Below are 19,076 nucleotides of genomic sequence, written 5' to 3'. Positions count from 1 at the left end.
GGGCCCAAGGACGGAAGTGACGTCACTTCCTCAGTTCGCAGGCGGGTTTTTGGGTCTTCTCAGGAATCTACCTGTGGGCCGCCGCATGGAAGGTGCGTGACAGTGCTGTGTTTCCCTAGTTGTGGGGGCTGCAGGTCGTGGACGTGGTCATGAGGGGTGGGAGGGTGGGTGGGGGAGGTCATGAGTCCGCGCGCGACGTGACATGCAGGGCGCGCCTGGACCTCGTGGGCTGCCGGGAGCCTTGTTCATTACGGTGTGAGTGTCGTCTGAGTGCGGTGATGTGCGTGAAGTGTCAGTGGTGTGACGCTCAGAGCATCCCTGAGCACATTGGAGCCAAGCCTGACGTGCCAGCCCCTCGGAGAACCCTTCCCTAAACTCCGGCATTCAGTAAGACGGGCCGTGGAGCTTGCAGTGTGTAATAAAGGCTGTCTCTGTCGGTTCGTGTCGCATGGGTCAGTGCGTTAGCGTATGGCTTGCTGAGTCCCGTTTTGCTTTGGTAGCTTACAAGAGGTAAGCAGCTAAACTGCTGTGCCTCTCTCTCTACCAGCTGCCCTGCGACTCACATTACTGACATCTCCCCATTTGTCTCTGAGTGTCTAGAAGTCAGAGCTGTGCTTTTGGTTCCTAAGTGGGTCCGGCAAACTTAGTCAGCCGTGATCCTCACCCTTAGGGACCCCTACCGAAGAAGGACGAATGTAATGCAGGAGGTGAGAGCAGTTCCTCCATGGAGCCCGTTTGATTCTCAATCAGCTGTGTGTGCAAGTTATGGGAGGGAACAAGACATAACTCCTACTGTGGTTGAACTCAGTCCTGCGGAGAAAATAGAATTAAGAAATAGAAGAAATTGACTCACTAGGGGATGTGATGACAGCCAACGAATAGGAGATAATATGTCTACTGCAGTGACTCGTAATGCAACCAGGGGTGGAAGTGGGGGCGGCGGCGGCGGGGGTTGGGGGGGGAGAGTCCAGGAAGACTTCTTGATGGAAATAACTGTTCAACTTGCTTCCTGTTGCCATGGTAAAATACCGTCACCAAAAAGCATCTTGGGAAGGAAAGGGTTTATTTGTCTTACCCTTCCAGGTCCCAATCCATCTATGAAGGAACTCGGTAGGAACCCAAGCAGAACCAGAGGCAGGAGCCATGAAGAATAGCTGCTTACTGGCTTGCTTTTTCCTAGGATTTTCTTCTCCGTGTATAATACCTACATTTATGTAAACGTACCATGTGTCAGCTGTATCCACAGGGGCCAGAAGAGGACATGGTATCTTCTGGAATAGGAATCTCAGCTGATTGTAAGCCTCTTTTGGGTGCTAGGTCCGCAGAGCCATCTCCAGCCCCTCAGATCGTTTCTTACACAGCCCAGGACCAATTGCCCAAGGGCTGCGGCACCACAGAGAGTTAGGCCCTTGTACATCATTCACCATGCAGACATCCTCACGAACAGTTGTTACACTGTGGTTCTCTCTTCCCAGGTTGACCAAGTTAACCACAAAAGTAACCAGGACAATGACTTCCCTTTTTGCATTTAACTATTGCAAATATATTTATTGCAACTTACAGATAAGTTAGCAATTATATACAAGTAGAATTTTAGCTATAAATTCTGGTTGCGTTTAAATTTGGAAGTCAGAAGAAGAGAGTCTCAAAATAGTATAGTCTCCTAAAGAAGGTTTTGTTAAATTACAGAAAAATAAAACTGGAAGCTGAAGATTTTTTGGCTCGGTTCTAGAGCATTGGAATTTAGATCTCCACATGACACTGGGCAGCTCTCAAACACCTGTAACTCCAGCTCCAGGCCACCAGTCACCCTTCTGGCCTCAGCAGCCACTCCCACACATTCACACACATAAAAACAGATCTTTAAAAATGAAATCTGCCCCGGAAGCTCTTAGGGAGTAGCACTAATGGGTGTGAGTTTGTTGGAGGACATGTCACAGTGGGTGGGCTTTAAGGTTTCAGATAGTCAAGCCAGACCCAATGTCTCTTTCTGCTGCCTGCTGAACTAATTGTAGAACTCTCAGCTAACTTCTCCAGCACCAGGTCTGCCTGCCATGCTTCCCACCATTAGGATAATCGATTATACCTGTGAACTGTAAGCCAGCCCCAATTAAATGTTGTCCTTTATAAGGGTTGCTATGGTCCTTGGCATCTCTTTACAGCAATAAAACCCTAACAACAAAAAAAATAGGGGGGCAGAGGCAGGTGGATTTCTGAGTTCGAGGCCAGCCTGGTCTACAGAGTGAGTTCCAGAACAGCCAGGGCTACATAGAGAAACCCTATTTCGAAGAACTAACTAACTAAATAAATAATCTGATCATTTAGATGTGAAGATACAATTAAAAGTTATATTTCATGTCTTAAAGGTGGACATTGTACCTGTGTGTGCAAGCCTTTCATGTGTTGCTGCGTTGACACTTTTACCATATGGAATTTAACATATGGAATCCTCCACTAAAAACCCAAAGAATTTTCTTTCCTTAAAGGCTGGCTGCCTGGCTTTCTTTCTTTCAAGTGAGGGGATGTTTAACAATTAAGATTGAAATGAAAAGTGAAAAGAATTCTGTTATTATCCTCTAGTGTCCAATGTCCTCATCACTGCCTCCTCCTTCCTATAGGAGGGTAGAACATATTTACATCATGTATTTATTTTAATTAGCTTACAAAGTAGGTTTCTTTATGGCGTTTTGCTCGGGGCCCTCTTCTGACCCCACCCCCCTTCTCTGTGCCATCTGCACTCAGACGCTCTCATCCCCAGGGACCCCTTCCACTCTCTATCACAGGTGACCAAGTGTTTACCCATTTGGTAGTGAGGGTGGACCATGAGACGAGACCCCGAGCTGCTCCAGGTCACTGCCTGCTCTTTGCTGTGCTTGAAGTGGCCTGTGTGGCCTATGGCTCTAGCCATGTGAGCCCTGGTTTGCTGTGTCTCTGAGCCTCTTCATGCTGGGTTTGTCCTGTTTCTTGTAGTCACCAAGTTCATGGTCACTCACATAAGACCCATGCTGACCCTCTTTCCCTGGCTTATTTATACCTCAGCTCAGAGGTTCATGCTGACACAAAACCCCATTTTGTTTTTTATTTATGTTAATCCTACTACGGAGCCCACATTAGCCTCTTTTTTTTTTTTTTAAAGGCAGTTCTAACTGAAACCCAGAACTCAGTGGTTGGCTGACCTAGAGCAATCTTCTTGCCTTAGTCTGGGATTAAAGCCTTTGCCAAGACTCCTGGCTTTCTGTTCCCTTTTTTACATAGTACTATGGTCTGGACTGGTTAAGACAATTTACTTGTATATTATTTGACTCTTTTGGAGTAAGTGCCGTGGGAAAAGGTCCTGGCTCTCATTCATTCACTTCCTCCCCCATGCCTGACCTGTTGAAAGTAGCCAACCAGGATTTGTTAGTTGTTTGAATAAAGAATGAATGAAGGGCTGGTGAGATGGCTCAGTGGGTAAGAGCACCCGACTGCTCTTCCGAAGGTCCGAAGTTCAAATCCCAGCAACCACATGGTGGCTCACAACCATCTGTAATGAGATCTGACTCCCTCTTCTGGAGGGTCTGAAGACAGCTACAGTGTACTTACATGTAATAAATAAATCTTTAAAAAAAAAAAAAAGAATGAATGAAAAACATCAAGCCAAGCTAGTGGCTATGCTTGGTTACACAGGCTGCCATCCAAGCTACCTGGGAGGCTGAGGCAGGAAGAAAGTTCAAAGGCTGTCTGGGCTGTAAAATAGGTTCTGCCTGCCAGAGCAACTTAATGAGACCATCTCACAGTAACATGGGCCTGGGATGTTCCCCAGTGGAGCATGCACAGGGCCATAGGCTCAGTCCCCAATACCATCCACGCAAACCAAAGAAGAACAGAGCCCTAAAGAAACTAACAGGGTGAGTGAGTGCACACACGTATAGTCATCATGACCCACGCTGGGACATTAAAGCAGTACTGGGCAGAGCAAGATTAAGAGGCCACAGTGGAGAAGGGAGGACAGACTCGGGGACCAGTAGTGTGCCTTGTTAACTGGCTATGTGTCTGGCCCTCGCAGCTTCACATATTATTTATATATTTGTTACTATCTTAGATAGTCTCACTATGTAGCCCTGGCCACCCTGGAACTCACTATGTAGACCAGGCTGCATTGAACTCATATGTCCACTTTGGAAGAGATATTGTGTTATCACCATTTTGCAGATGAGAATATTGAGGCTCCAAGAGATTGACAAATATACCTACACTCACAGCTGGCAGAGCTAGGACTTACACCCAGGAAGCATGGTCTTAAAGGTGTAGCCTCCAAAGCATCAGCTGCCCTGTGCCCTGGATTCCTCTCAGCTGTGAGATGACTATGTAGGGCTGTAAGTCTAGAAGGCAGCACAGACTCTGCATTTGGTCTCGCTTTCCTCGGGCTTTGGGTTGGATGAACTGTAGGTGGACAGCACTACTTAAAGGAGGAGCTTCCCAGCAGAGAGAACCGAGTGCTCAAAGGCCTTCCCAGGATCTTTGCCTGGCTATGCAGGGCTGGAGGTGGGGATTAAGATAGGGGCTGGAGCAGAGATGCAGGCAGAACTTTTGACATCTAAGTCATAGGCAGAGCAGCAGCGGCCTGGCAAGATCACCCCTGCATCTCTAGTGTCCCACTCTCAGTGTTGTGGTGTGATGAGCTCTCAGGAGTTGAAAGCTCAGTTTAAGGGTTCAAGGCGCAGGTACAAGGTGGTTGGAGTATAAAGAGTGGAGACCGGATTACCTCACAGGAGAGAGAGTGATAAGCTGACTTATTAGTAAGAAGTCAGAGCTTTACTCATCTCTAAGACAAGGTGCTATGCCCAGGGCGGTGGTGCCCACCTTTGATCCCAGTCCTGTAGGAATAGGTGGGATAATCTCTGTAAGTTTAAGGCTAGCCAGAGCTACATTTGAGACCCTGTCCCCAAAAAAGAAAAGTAGACAGAGTGTGTGAGAGAAGTGTTTGTGGAGTCCTGAGCTGTGAAGAGCCTCTTAGTTTCTGGGACATTGATTTCTCCGGTCAGTGAGGCATATCAGACCACTTTCCTGTGGAGCCTGTGATCATGTGTTCCTTAACTGTTTCTCTTGCTCTCTATTAGCAAAGACTCTTGGGATCGCAACACCAAGAAAACCTGTCTTATCAGTCAGTGCGAGGAAACTTAAGGACAATGCTGCTGACTGGCATAACTTAATCCTGAAATGGGACAGCCTCAGTGACAAGGGCTTCACCACAGCGAGCAGTATTGCCAACCTGAAAGTCAGCTTGCTGTAAGTACATGTGTGGTTCCCGTGCTCTGTACTGTCTGTCACCTCTACCCACTGAGAGAACAGTCAGAGAGTAAGAATTTCCTGGTGTAAACAAAGGAAAGCCAAGAGTGTAGCAAAGTAACCCTGCACGTGTGCAAAGGCATGCCGACTGCTGTGCTACACATGGGTGGGACCCGGGAAAAGACCGCAGAGACCCGGGATTACAAGTTTGATGCCTTGAGCTAGAGAGGGCTAAGGTGTTTACCACCAAACCTAGTATCCCGAGCTTTTGTCCCCGCCGGCAAGAACACACTCAGGACAACCGGAATCTTCTGCGGCAAAGCTTTTATTCCTTACTTATCAGGAGGGAAGACCCCGAACCGGGGGAAAATGGCGCTGTGTGACGTTTCAGCACCTGATGTGGCGTGACAGCTCCTGATTCTCGTTGCTCGCCCATCACCCCATTACTACGCCGCGAGATGGGCAGTGACTAGTGAGTTCACTCTTGCACTTGCGCATAAGGCTTGTTTACTAGTTAGGTGCAGTGGAAGCCAGCGCCATCTTATAATGGCGATTGCTCAGGGCACGCACGCGATTGCTTGCAGCATGGCTCTCTACAACCTAGTGACTGAGTTCAGTCCCCACAGCCTAGATGGTGGAAGGAGACAACCAAACTTCTGCAAGTTGTCCTCCATGGGCACAATCATGGTATACACGTGCCCATTCTTTTTTAGTTTTTCGAGACAGGGTTTCTCTGTATAGCCTTCGCTGTCCTGGGACTCACTTTGTAGACCAGGCTGGCCTTGAACTCAGAAATCCGCCTGCCTCTGCCTCCCGAGTGCTGGGATTAAAGGTGTGCGCCACCACTGCCCTGTTCTTTTCTCTTTATTTTCTCAATATTTATTTTTAATCTGTGTGTATGACCACTGGTCTGTCTATCTGTATGTGTGCTCTGTGTATGCAGTACCCACAGAGACCTGAAGAAAGCATAAGATCCTGTATATAGCTGTAGATACAGACAGCTATGAGCTGCCATGTGGGTGCTGGGAACTGAACCCATTTCCTTCTATAGTAGAAAGTTTTGTTTGTTTGTTTGTTTGTTTGTTTTCTTTTGGTTTTTTGAGACAGGGTCTCTCTGGGTAGCCCTGGCTGTCCTGGAACTCACTCTATAGCCCAGGCTGGCCTCGAACTTAGAAATCTGCCTGCCTCTGCCTCCCGAGTGCTGGGATTAAAGGCGTGCGCCACCACTGCCCGGCTCTAAGGTTTTGTTTTCTGAGGCAGGCTTTCTGTGTGCAGTCCTGGAACTCACTCAGTAGACCCAGCTGTCCCCAAACTCAGAGATCCAGTGCCCCTGCTTCCCAGGTGCTGGAATTAAAGGTGCGCTGCACTGCCACCCAGTGGAAAGTACTCCACTGAGTCATTTCTCAAGTCGCCCCACCCCTACTTTGTCTTCTTTTAGAAATAAAGCGAAGCCACAGGGGGTGGCACACAGGTGTAGGCAGAAAAAGAAGCTGAAGGCCATCTCCATTACGTAGTGAGTCTGAGGTCTGCCTGGGCCTGCATAAGTCCCTGTCTCAGAATGAATAGAGGCTGGAGAGGTGGCTCAGTGGTTAAGAACACTTGCAGAGATTCTCAGCACCCACACGGAGGCTTACAACTGTCTGTAACTTCAGTTTCGGCGGACCCGATGCCCTTTTCTGGCCTCTTCAGGTGGTGCAGCTATGTGATGCACATGCATACATGCAGGCAAAAGACTCACACACCTAAAATTAATAAATCTAAAAGACAACAGCAAATACAGTCTGGAGAAAGAAAGCTTAGCTGTTCAGAACAGTGGCTGCTTTTCCAGAAGCTCCAGGCTTGTTTCCCAGCACCCACAGGCAGCTCACAATCATCTGTAATTCCAGGATAGCACTTCCTCTGGACCCCATGGACAACAGACACACAAGTGGCATACAGACAAATATGCAGGCAAAATAGCCACGTACACAAAGAAAAAGGGACATGAAATGACTTGGGTGCAGTGGTACTCATCTGTGGCTCCACCTCCTCAGGGAGGCTGAAGCAGGAAAACCAGCTTGGGCGACACAGTTGGCTCCTGCCACAAAATGGAAATAAGCCAGGGGCCATAGTGTACACACGGAATCCCAGCACTCAAAGAGATCAAGGCAGGAGGAGTGCTGGGTGTTCAGGGTTAGCCTAGTGTAGTAAATCTATTTCAACAAGAACCAAATAGCAACCAAGCGAAATAAATGAAATGGAGGGTGGGAGGGATACCCAGCAGGCAGCAGTACACACAAGTTCCCACATTCCTGAAAGATAATTGTATCACAGACTCAACCCTTTCTCCTGAGTCAATCTCTTTATAACTTTATGTACAGATCTAAATAGCATGTAGCATACATAACTTTGTATTTATTTTACATTTATTTGTGTGTATATAAGAATGGGCACATGTGCCGGGCGGTGGTGGCGCACACCTTTAATCCCAGCACGGGGAGGCAGAGGCAGTGGAGTTCAAGGCTGATCTACATGATAAAGCAGTTCTAGCTATCTAGGACTACTTATCTTTTAAAAAGATTCTATCTTTAAAAAAAGAGAGTAGGGGGCTGGTGAGATGGCTCAGTGGGTAAGAGCACCCGACTGCTCTTCCGAAGGTCCAGAGTTCAAATCACAGCAAACACATGGTGGCTCACAACCATCCGTAACGAGATCTGACTCCCTCTTCTGGAGTGTCTGAAGACAGCTACAGTGTACTTACATATAATAAATAAATAAATCTTTAAAAAAAAAAGAGAGAGAGAGTAGGGCTGGAGAGGTGGCTCAGCCAAGAGCACTGACTGCTCTTCCTGAGTTCAAATCCCAGCAACCACATGGTGGCTCACAAACATCCGTAATGAGATCTGACTCCCTCTTCTAGGGTGTCTGTCTGAAAACAACTACAGTGTACTTACATATAATAAATAAATAAATCTTTTAAAGAGAGAGAGAGACAGAGAGAGAAGCCAAAGGAGGAGAGAAAACTCACTGGCACTCACCATGCAAACATGAGAACCTTCATTCAAACCTCAGCATCCAAGGATGAGAAAGCATGTCTTCAAAAGGGTGGGTGGCTCCTAAGGAACGCCACCACAGGCTAACCACTGCTTTCTGTATGTGTGGCAAGATGGCATCCACCATAGTGGATGCTCACACCCTGTTTGCCTCGTGGTCAGGACCAGAAAGAGATCCTGGAATCCCAAAGCTCTGTGGAGGGAAGCCTTTCCCTACATGGATAGAAGCCCTCCCACTAGGCCTAACCTCTATAGTTGCACCTCCTTCTAACAGCACCGTAGGCTGAAGATCAAGCGTTTACTGCCTGAACTGTACGGACCACAGACTTCAGTTTAAAAATTTCTCACAGGCTCTTGACCCCTTTGGGAACTGACCCATGTCTTATGCATTAGATACAACCAGCACTAAGCCCTACAGCAAGGATTACACATGGCTAGACTTCACTTCCCCAGTACAAACTTGGAGTGTCCAGGGCTGGGGCTATAGCTTAGCAGTAGACCATTTATTTGCTGCACATGGAGGCCCTCGGCTCCTTCCAAGCACAGCAGACTTGAGTGACTAATGGATGTGCTGCTCACTGTGAAATGTAATCCTGGTGGCTCACAAACATCCGTAATGAGATCAGAACCCTAGGGCTAGAGAAATGGCTGAGCGCTCAGAGCACTCGCTGCTCTTTCAAAGGACTGGAGTTTGGTTCCCAGCAGCTCACCACTGTCTCTAACTCCAACTCCAGGGAATCCAGTTCTCAGTTCTGGCCTCCACTGTATAAATAAGCATCTACTATAGTGACATATGCAACATTTATGCAATATATCTAACACGATTTTGTAGATGGTGGCTTTTTATAGGATTTATTATAACAAAATGAGGTGAAGGCTTTTTCCTTGTTTTGTTCTTTTTTTTGAGGCCAGGGCTACTGTGTAGCCAGGCTGTGAACTCTTCCTTCTCCTCCTCAAGCACTGGGATTGGAGATGTGCAGTCGCCTAGTATGAGGTGGGTTTAAAGAGTGTAATTTGTACCCATTATCTTCTGCTTTGTCCAGGAGTAAAGAGAAGGTTGAGTTAGAGAGCAGCAGCCCAGCTTCCATGGAAGAGGAAGAAAAGACAAATCTGGACTACGATAAGGGACTCGAAGCACTGTGTGAGGAGCTGCAGGCCATCTTGGACGGCTTGGTAAGACCTAAGGATGCTGGCCATCGACATCACTGTTTGGGTTTGCTGACTGTGGGGGCATTCAGAACTGTTGGAGGCCTTTCCTTCCACCTACCTAACAAGTCCTGATGCTCTCAAGTCACTGTCATTGTCCTGGGCAGTTTCAACCACTGCAGGGTCCAGAGTGAATATTCAGATTTTGTGGGCCTGACCATTTCCTTCACTTCCTGGTGCTGCCATATAACACCAAAGCAGCCACTGTCTTTGCTATCAATGTGGACCTAGCAGTTCCTATGTCAGGTTGTGGTCCAAATCAACTGTATTTCTTATTCAGATTGTCTACACTTAGGCATTAGGAGTTCTTCTGCCTGAAATACCAGTCTTCATAGGAAAGCTCAAGGTTTAGGGAAGTGTTTGAAATTTCCTTTCTGACTAGCACTGAATGATGTCCCAGGCTTGCTTTGCATATTTCCTGCCTCTAAGAATCAGCATGTTTTTTCCCCAAGAAGCCTAGATCCTTGTGTAGGAGATCCTTTTACAGAGTGGTTAGCTGTAGAGCTAGAGAGATGGCTAAATGTTAGGAGCACTCGCTGCTCTTTCAAAGAACTAGTTTGGGTCCCAGCATCCAAATCCAACAGCTCACAACTGTCTCTGACTCCACTCCAGGGGATCCAGCACCCAGTTCTGGTCTGCACAGCACCCACACATAAGTAACCAAGTAAGTCACCTCATTAGAGAACCAAGCACCACACCCTAGCCATCATGTTGGAAGTCCTCGCTCCGATGAACTTGAATCTGTCTGAAACTGGCTTGGAAATAAATGTATTCTCACTCAGTGTTCAGATCCAGAAGTCAGGGTTGGAAGCCAAGAATGCTGCTGCTTTTCTCTCCCCAGCCATTAAAGAGGATGGGGGTTGAGCATCTTGTCTTGGGGGATGGGCATACATAATCTTTATTCCCCTTTTCGTGTGATGTGTTACTGTGGGAGACAATACAGCTGCTCTATGGTGTGAGCTGCTCTTTCTTTTTTTTTTTTTTTTTTTTTTGGGGAGGAAAGGGTTTATTTGGCTTACACTTCCACACTGCTGTTCATCACCAAAGGAAGTCAGGACTGGAACTCAAGCAGGTCAGGGAGCAGGAGCTGATGCAGAGGCCATGGAGGGATGTTCTTTACTGGCTTGCCTCTCCTGGCTTGCTCAGCCTGCTCTCTTATAGAACCCAAGACTACCAGCCCAGAGATGGTCCCACCCATAAGGGGCCTTTCCCCCTTGATCACTAATTGAGAAAAATGCCTTACAGTTGGATCTCATGGAGGCATTTCCTCAACTGAAGCTCCTTTCTCTGTGATAACCCCAGCTGTGTCAAGTTGACACAAAACTAGCCAGTACAGTCAACAAAATAGGTCAGTCCTCCCTTGTCCTCTGAAAGACCCAACCAACCCTGGGGCCTGTGAAATGCCTGACAGCAGAGTGGGTTCAGTCCTCAGTCCTCACATAAAAAGCAGGGCATGTTGCTGTGGACCTGCAATCCCACTGACGAAGAAGCAGACAGGTGAGTCACTTGTGCTCTCTGACCAGCATGCCTGAATCAGTGGAGCTGCTCTTTCAATGTTAGCTCAGCAGCACAACAGATGGCACTTTGTCCCTGTTGGTGGCTGAGCTACAGATGTGGGTCAGGGACTCCAGATTCCCCTCCTCTCTGGATCCTTCTAAGCTTTTCTAGAATCAGGAGGTGCCCAGAAGCAGCTGTGGGGTACAGACTTCTTTACAGAGTTGGTTTCAAAAAGCACAGATCCAGTCCTGGCTCCACCTCCTCACCGCAACCTTGAGCATCTTCCCAGCTGCCATGGGAAACCGTCGCGCCCGTCTGGAGGTTAAGCCAAGGGGAATATCGAACCTGAAGTGATTTGAGAAGGAAGGAGAGACTTTTAAAGATTTACATGTACTAAATTTAGTGTGTGCCACTTTAGATAGAACCAGGGGTGGACAGTTGGAGGATCAAGTGCAGGAATTATGACGTCGATGCTGTACGTCTCTTATCCCCCAGATACAGAACAGTTAATTACACTGAGGAACTGGAGAGTGTTCTAATAAACCTTTGCTCCTGAATCTAAACTCCTAGTTATTTCTGTCTTTTGTATTTAATGATCACTGTAACCGGGTGTTCCTCGACCCACGGCACTGCCCTTCATCTGTCATACTTGGGTCACTGTGGAGGAGGTGCTGGTGGCTCCCGTTGGGAGCTGGCAGAGGAGGGCAGTCTGTAGAGGCCCGGCTGCAGGTTCTCCTTGCTTCTCCTGTGCAGCTGAGGCTCCCTTTCACTCTCGTCACCAGATGAGTAAGAAAGCCCAGGCTCACAGAGGCGCCATAAGAGTCAGAAGCGCGGGTGCCGTTGTGCCTGTTCCACTATCTAACAGCAGCCCATTGGGATTCCGCCGGCTCTTTGGAGCTAAAGCACTGCTGCTGCATAGAAAACTGACTGAGGTGGGACTCGGCAAGCCTTCCTTTCTCTGAGGCTGTGAAAACCCAGGGCTTAGTACCCAAGAAATGAAACCAAACACCCACCTGTCTCCATTCCTCTGGAAATCTGCTGCCTATGGCATTAACAGGGTGAACTACTGGAATTTTAGCCCCACTAGGACTAAACGTCCTAGCCTTTAAATCTTTTTTAGTTACTAAATCTGAGATGAGAAAGTCTAAGCAGTAGTCTCATATTCCAAATTAATATCTTTTCAGACTAAAATACAAATGAAAATGGAAAAGCTGTCTTCAACCACCAAGGGAATTTGTGAGCTAGAAAATTACCACTACAGGGAAGAAAGCAGCCGGCCCCCTCTATTTCACACGTGGCCCACAGCCTTCTTTTGTAAGTAGCTCTTCTGCAGGTGGCTCTAAGGGGGGAATCGGCATTGCTTAGATCTGGTCCTTAGAAAAGGACACAGGGCCTCTGCCTTTTAAAAGTTAGATATATGGATGAATGGCGGATGGATGGATGGATGGATGGATGGATGGATGGATGGGTGGGTGGGTAGGTGGATGGATGGATGGATGGATGAATGGATGGATGGATGGATGGGCAGGCAGGCAGGCAGGCAGGCGGAAGGCAGATTTGGTGACATACATTCCTATAATGCTAGTTAGTAATGGACTACAAAAGCAGAACAGTGATCAGCTTAAGGCAAAGCTGGGCTATAAACTGAGATCCCATCTTTAAATAAATCAATCAGCCAACCTCATAGAAGATCATTGAGAAAAGAGAAATTTAGCTTGATAGTCTTCCCTAGTTAGGGATGCTATTGCTATGATGATATACCATGACTAAAATCAACTTGGGGAGGAAAGGGTTTATCTGGCTTATGCTTCCACATCATTCTCATCATCGATGGAAGTCAGGACAAGAACTCAGGACAGGAACGGCCATGGAGGGGTGCTGCTTACTGGCTTGCTTCCCTGGCTTTTTCAGCGAGCCCAGGTCCACGTGCCCAGAGTTCACCCCACCCACATCAGTTACTACTTAAGAAGATGCCTAGCAGCCAGACCTTACGGAGGCATTTCTCAGTTGAGGCTCCCTCCTCTCCAGTGACTCTAGCTTGTGACATTAACCAGCACATGGTACAAGTTCAGGAGGCTGAGGCAGGAGGACCACAGCGAGTTTAAGAGCAGCCTGGAGTCAAAGGAGGGGCTAAATGAGCTGGTAAAATGGTTCAGCATGTTGCAGGATGTTGAGTCACACTGTGAGCCCAGAGGTGGTGTTATTTACTAAAAAGGAACTGTTTCTGGCTGTGGTGTGGCTCAGCCCTTAGCACACAACTCTAATCCCAAACACTGAAGGTAAAGTTAGTTTGTAGAGGTGAGCAGCCATATTTGAAAGTGAAGTCTAATTGAGAGGCAGATAAGTGACCAGTCAGAGAAAGATGTGACAGAATAGGATATGGCCAACTTTCAAGAGAAGAGAGGAAAGGGAAGCTACTCAATGGGCAGTGCAGAGAGAAAGACAAGGCAGTTTTACCAAGAGAGTTTTATAGAAACAGACTGGAAAACACGCTAGACAGGTGAAGACAGAACAAGCCAGAGAATGAGCAGATTAGTTTGCCAGAGTTTGAGGCCAAGTGAGGCAGTGCAGTCAGAGATCGAGAAAGAAGCCAGATTGAATCAGCCAGCTTGAAGAGGAGTTGGTGCCAGAACAGCTGAGTTGAGCCAGTGAGCCAGAGTTCAGAAAGAACTAGAAAGGGTGAGCTTATTCAGCAGCAAGTCTCAGAGGCTGCAAACATCCTAAGCCTAAATAGAAGCTTCCAGGACCAGGCCTAGGTTAGCAGATAGGGGCAATAAGCCTCAGAGACAACACTTACATCCAGTGAATAAAAAATACTTTTACATTAGCAGGTAAAGGCTCCTGCCACCAAGTCTGACAGTCTGACTCTGATCCCTAGGACCCACATAATAATAGAACAAACCAGTGTCTAAAAGTTGCTGTCTGAGCCGGGCAGTGGTGGCACATGTCTTTAATCCCAGCACTTGGGAGGCAGATGCAGACGGATTTCTGAGTTCGAGGCCAGCCTGGGCTATACAGAGAGACCCTGTCTCGAAGAAGAAGAAGAAAAAAAAAAGTTGCTGTTTGACTACATTGTGTACACCATGGGATATACATGCATTCTGACAGAATAAAATGCAAGAAAAACTTTGTAGGAGGTTAATCTGCTTGCTGTTGGGGTTTTGGGTTTTTTGTTGTTGTGTTTTGATTTGATTTGATTTGATTTGATTTGATTTACTCAGTGTAGTTCAGACTGCCCTGAATTCACTCTGTAGACCAACCTGGTCTCAGATCCTCAGAAAACCACCTGCCAAGTGCTGGAACTAAAGGTGTGAGCCATCACCACCCAGCTCAGTTTGGTTTTTTTAAATAAAGATTTGCTTTAATTATTTGTATGTGTGTGGGTATGTGCACATACATGAAGATAGGTGCCCTGGAAGACCGGAGGTGCTGTGTCCCCCTGGAGCTGGAGTGATATGGATTTGTGAGCTCCTGGTATGGGTGCTGGAAATTGAACCCAGCTCCCCTGGAAGAACGTTCAGTGCTCTTAATTTCTAGCCCATCTCTCCAGTCCCCTATTTATTTCCTTTTTCAAACAGTCTTAGTATGTATCCTAGGCTGACCTGGCCCAAGCAGGCCTCAAACTCGTAGCCATCCCCTGCTTCAGTCCCCCAAGACTCCTGAGTCTGGATGAAGTGGCTGATCATGACAAGTATGCAAGGGCTGTGTGGCCTCGTGCGTCCTATCATTTAACCATCCAACTAGACTGGACCGGCTTGGCCCTTCTTTATCCCAGTGCTGTTCTGATGTGTTTTTAAGTTTTCTGTTGCCCAGGTCATCCTTCTGCCTCTGCCTGTGCTTCAACTTCCAAGAGCTGGGTCCCAAGCATTCACCACCACACCGTGTATGGGCACTGGGGATTAGACCTAGGGCTTCATGCATGCTGGGCAAGCACCCTACCAGGGGAGTCCCACTGCCAGCACTGATTCTGGCTTGAGCTAAGGACAGTGCTTTCTCACGCAGCCGTGGTGTCTGTTCTGCTGCAGATGAGGTCTCCCGCCGGCTCTCTGAAGCATACAAGAAGGAGCTCCTTTTGAAGCACACCATTGGCGCAGAGCTGGCCCATACTGCAGATCGCAACCTCAGCCTGACCTACCTGTCCATGTGGCTGCACCAGCCCTACATAGAGAGCAACAGCAAGCTGCAGCTGGAGAGCATGCTGCTCGAGACAGGTCACCGGGCCCTGTGACTGCCTGTGACCACAGCTTGGAGCTCCAGGCCACTGGCTGGACAGTCAGTCCCTTGGGTGGAACCTGTTGTGCCTCAAGGCCAGATACTTTGAGGGTCCTGGGATCACTCTTCCCGCTGCTGCAGCCTCTCCAGACACAGGCACTGCTGAGCTGTCCTCCCGCTGCTTCCCGGGTGTCATGAAGCTCCACTGAGTGACAGAAACAAGAACAGCTGAGGGCAGTTTTATAAATCTGTGGAGACAACCTGAGTTTCCCATTTCTATTTTGTACCTATCTACTTTTTTTTTTCTTTTTTGTGGTGCTGGAAATCAAATCAAATCAAGACTTCACACAAGCTGAATATTCAACCACTGGTCCACACTGCCAACCCTGTGCTTTGAAGAGAATGTTTTAGTTCTGAAACTAACTATCCCAGGATTATTAGATGTTAAAGTCTCATAAGTAGGGACAGAGTGGTGAGTTAGCAGTTGAGAGCACTGTGGACTTCTGGCCTCCCCTGGCAGCAACACACAAATTACTTAGGTATCTGTGTATCGGCCGAATGTATAGATGACCAGGGCAACTGTAAATGGGAGTGGGCTCCTTGGAGTTAGAACTACAAGAGGTTGTCAGCCACCTGATTTGGGTGTTAGAAACCAAACTCCAGTCAGTCCTCTGGAAGAACAGTTCACGCTCTTAACTGCTGAGCCATCTCTCCTATGGCTGGAGATACATATATTTAATATATTGTATAAATATATTAATAAAACATGTATTGAAATATATATACATATTAATCCTGTTGAGTTAACTGAGTATAGAGTTTAGTATCACAGAAATGAAAATCACCCAAAATTGCTGCTGCTTGCCTGAGAAAATGGACAAGCCAATACAAAGACCAGCAGTTGCAGACTGTTTGTATCTGGGGCCTGGCCGTGCTAGATGTTTAGCTTTCTCACTGTTCGCCACCGGTGTACTCCCTAAGTCCATAGAGAGCTAACATTCATCATGAAGAGTTGCCTGCATAGTGAGGTCAGCTGGCCCTCACAGTTAGGTCAGGGGCCGCTTGCACTTCCTCCTTTCACTCCTTCCTGATAGGGAACACACTAAGACCACTGGGGTGGGCACTCTTGGACCACTGCTCCCATCTTTAGGGGAAGGAATACTCAGACCACATTGCTACCTTCTGTGTATGTGTCTGTATAGGCACACTTGAGCTACGTTGCATGTGTGCAGGTCAGAGGACAGCTTTGGGTTGTGGGTCCTTGCCTTCTGCCTTGACATAGGGCCTCTTGTTCACTGCTATAAACACCAGGATACCTGGCCTGCAAGCTTCCGGTTTTTCCTGTCTCAGCCTCTGTGTCCTTGTAGATGCCGTGGGAGTTACACTTGTGCTGGTACCGCACTGGCGTTGCTGTGTTTCTAGGGATCTGGACTCAGATCGTCAGGTTTGCACAGTGAGTGCTATGCCCTCTGCTGCTCCCTTTCCCGAAAGGAGGACAAAAGCCCAGACTTAGACATGCCAGTAACTGGCAACTTCCAGGCTGCATTTCTTGTCTAACTTAACTTATTGCAGTTTAGCGTGTGTGTGTGTGTGTGTGTGTGTGTATGTGTGTGTGTGTTTTACCCAAGTAGTTGCCTACAAAGTGCTTGGCTCCGAATACAGCTCAAACATGAATCAGACATATCAGATTTTCTGGCCAGTAGAAATTCTGTCTAGCATCACATATGGAACCTGACCCCTTGGACAAATAGCTGAGATAGTTTACTATAGGTTACTTAGCTAGGCAATGGTGGCACACACTGTAGATCTCAGCACTCAGAAGCAGAGGCAAGCAGATCTCTGCCAGTTGGAGGCTAGCCTGGTCTACAGAACTAGTTCCAGGACAGCCAAGGCTACGCAGAAAAATTCATGTCTCGAAAAAAGAAGGAAAAAGGAAGGAGGTTACATGTGCCAGGCGAGGTAACAGGCACCTACAATCCCTGCGCTGGAAACAAGAAGGAGGGTTTGACTGCGATGGGTCTTGTAGTCTATTTTGTGAGTTTTGTTTGAGACATATCGTCACTCCATAGCCCAGGCTGATCTGGACATAGTCAACAGTCTTTCTTTTTTTTTTTTTCGAGACAGGGTTTCTCTGTGTCACCCTGGCTGTCCTGGAGCTCACTCTGTAGACCAGGCTGACCTTAAACTCAGAGATCCGCCTGCCTCTGCCTCCCAAGTACTGGAATTAAAGGTATGTGCCACCATGCACTCTTTAAAAAAAAAATTCCTTACGTTTTCTGAGACAGGCTTGCTGGATAACTCAAGCTGACTTCAGAATCACTCTACTCTCACCTCAGCCCCCAAATACTGAGACTACGACACAGCACGCCACGTCTAACTTTTGTGTATCTGGTGATTTGCTCCCCAGCCCCCCATTATCACACAAGAGTGCTAATGGAAAGATCAATACTGCCAAGGACAGGCAGAAACACAGAAACTAAAGATAAACAAATATTGATTCTGCAGAGTACTTCCTATCTGATAGTGTGGATGTCATCAGAGGTCAGTATGGTACTTGAGGTTGGGCCCAGTGGTGAATCACACACGCCTTCTACAATCCCCAAACCTGCCAAGTTAACAGGAAGGAAACAGACCTCTCGGACCCACCTTGCCCTGGACTGAGATGGTCTGAGGATGACTCCATAGTGAAGACTTTGGGAAAGAGGGTGGTTGATGGTGTCTTCTGTAAAGCATTTCAGGCAAATCAGAAAGTACTGAAGATAATATAATAAATGTCCATATACCCCAAATGCAGACTGAGAACTTGGGCGATGAGAAACTCTAGGCTTTTGAGAAGTGGCCAGGTCTACAGGTCACAGTCCTGCCTAATGCCAGTCTGATGTCCCCCATTTCCAGGCACTCCTGTTCTGCTAGGAAACCCACCCGTCCATCCCTGTGACCCCTGCTCTGAGGTGGAATACAGAACAGGAAGTGCAAGGGCTGTGGGGAACCTGATTCAGCACAGCACCAGGGTGCCCTGCAGCCAGGATCGCCAGCTCTGCCCTGCAGTGGCATCTCAGGGTGCTCAGGGTCTTCCAAAGACTGCAGGAGTGAGCAGAGAACAGCTGAGCTCCAAAGCTCTGTCTAATGAGGACTAATGACCTTACCTTTGTCCCACAATATTGTCATGGAAACCCTCACAAAGAAATCCTGAGAAGGTATTTTACAGCTGAAACATCCAAAGTGCTGGGCTTCCCTGTGAGCTCTAGGTTTCTTTTTGTTTGGTTTGGTTTGGTTTTTTTTTTTTTTTTTTTTTTTTTTTTTTGAGACAGGGTTTCTCTGTATAGCCCTGGCTGTCCTGGAACTCACTCTGTAGACCAGGCTGGCCTTGAACTCAGAAATCTGCCTCCTCTGCCTCCCAAGTGCTGGGATTAAATAAAGGCATGTGCCACCACAGCCCGGCAAGCTCTAGGTTTCTATTGAGCCTTCTATCCAAGCTCTGGACAAGCAGAGGCAGGAGGGTCCTAAGTTCAAAGCCAGCCTCAGCTATAGCAAGACCCAGTCTTAGGGGGGAAAAGGTGAGCATAAAACCCAAGTGGGTAGCTGATAAGAAGGCCCCATGGGCATGGGCGTGACACTCACTGTGAAGGTCTGGCATCAGATAAAGAAGGGAGCAGGCTGGCCACGATGGCACACACTTTATCCCAGCACTCGGGAGGCAGGTCTCTAAGTTGGAGGCCAACCTGGCTATGTAGTGAGTTCCAGAATAGTCAGAGCTACACAGTGAGACTGTGTCTCAAAAACAACAGGGAAAACTCACCTGACTGTACACCTGTCACTGCAGCTACTGGACAGGCTGGCACAGGAGGATCACAGATTAGA

At 47.7% G+C, this 19,076-nt stretch overlaps 1 protein-coding gene across 2 annotated transcripts; it reads left to right on the top strand.

Moving 5' to 3' along the window:
• Positions 1-12: 12 nt before the first annotated feature.
• Cinp (cyclin-dependent kinase 2 interacting protein) lies at positions 13-16,548 on the top strand. Of its 2 annotated transcripts, NM_027223.1 has the most exons (6): positions 13-92; positions 5,100-5,268; positions 9,344-9,473; positions 11,786-11,935; positions 12,188-12,317; positions 15,029-16,548. In NM_027223.1, the coding sequence occupies exons 1-6, from the start codon at positions 86-88 to the stop codon at positions 15,229-15,231; spliced, it is 789 nt and encodes a 262-aa protein (NP_081499.1). In that variant the 5' UTR covers positions 13-85; the 3' UTR covers positions 15,232-16,548. The 2 variants fall into 2 exon arrangements, with proteins under 2 accessions (NP_081499.1, NP_080324.1); NM_026048.4 differs by lacking the exon at positions 11,786-11,935.
• The last annotated feature ends 2,528 nt before the right edge of the window (positions 16,549-19,076 follow it).

Source organism: Mus musculus, chromosome 12 (genome assembly GCF_000001635.26).
Source record: "Mus musculus strain C57BL/6J chromosome 12, GRCm38.p6 C57BL/6J".
Lineage (NCBI taxonomy): Eukaryota > Metazoa > Chordata > Mammalia > Rodentia > Muridae > Mus > Mus musculus.
Note: the sequence above shows the minus strand (reverse complement) of the source record. Positions and strands in the feature narration are given on the sequence as shown.

Coding starts and splice junctions, on each gene's coding strand:
- Cinp (NM_027223.1), top strand. Junction 5,269..9,343: donor AACCTGAAAGTCAGCTTGCT/GTAAGTACATGT, acceptor TGCTTTGTCCAG/GAGTAAAGAGAAGGTTGAGT. Junction 11,936..12,187: donor TGCATAGAAAACTGACTGAG/GTGGGACTCGGC, acceptor ATATCTTTTCAG/ACTAAAATACAAATGAAAAT.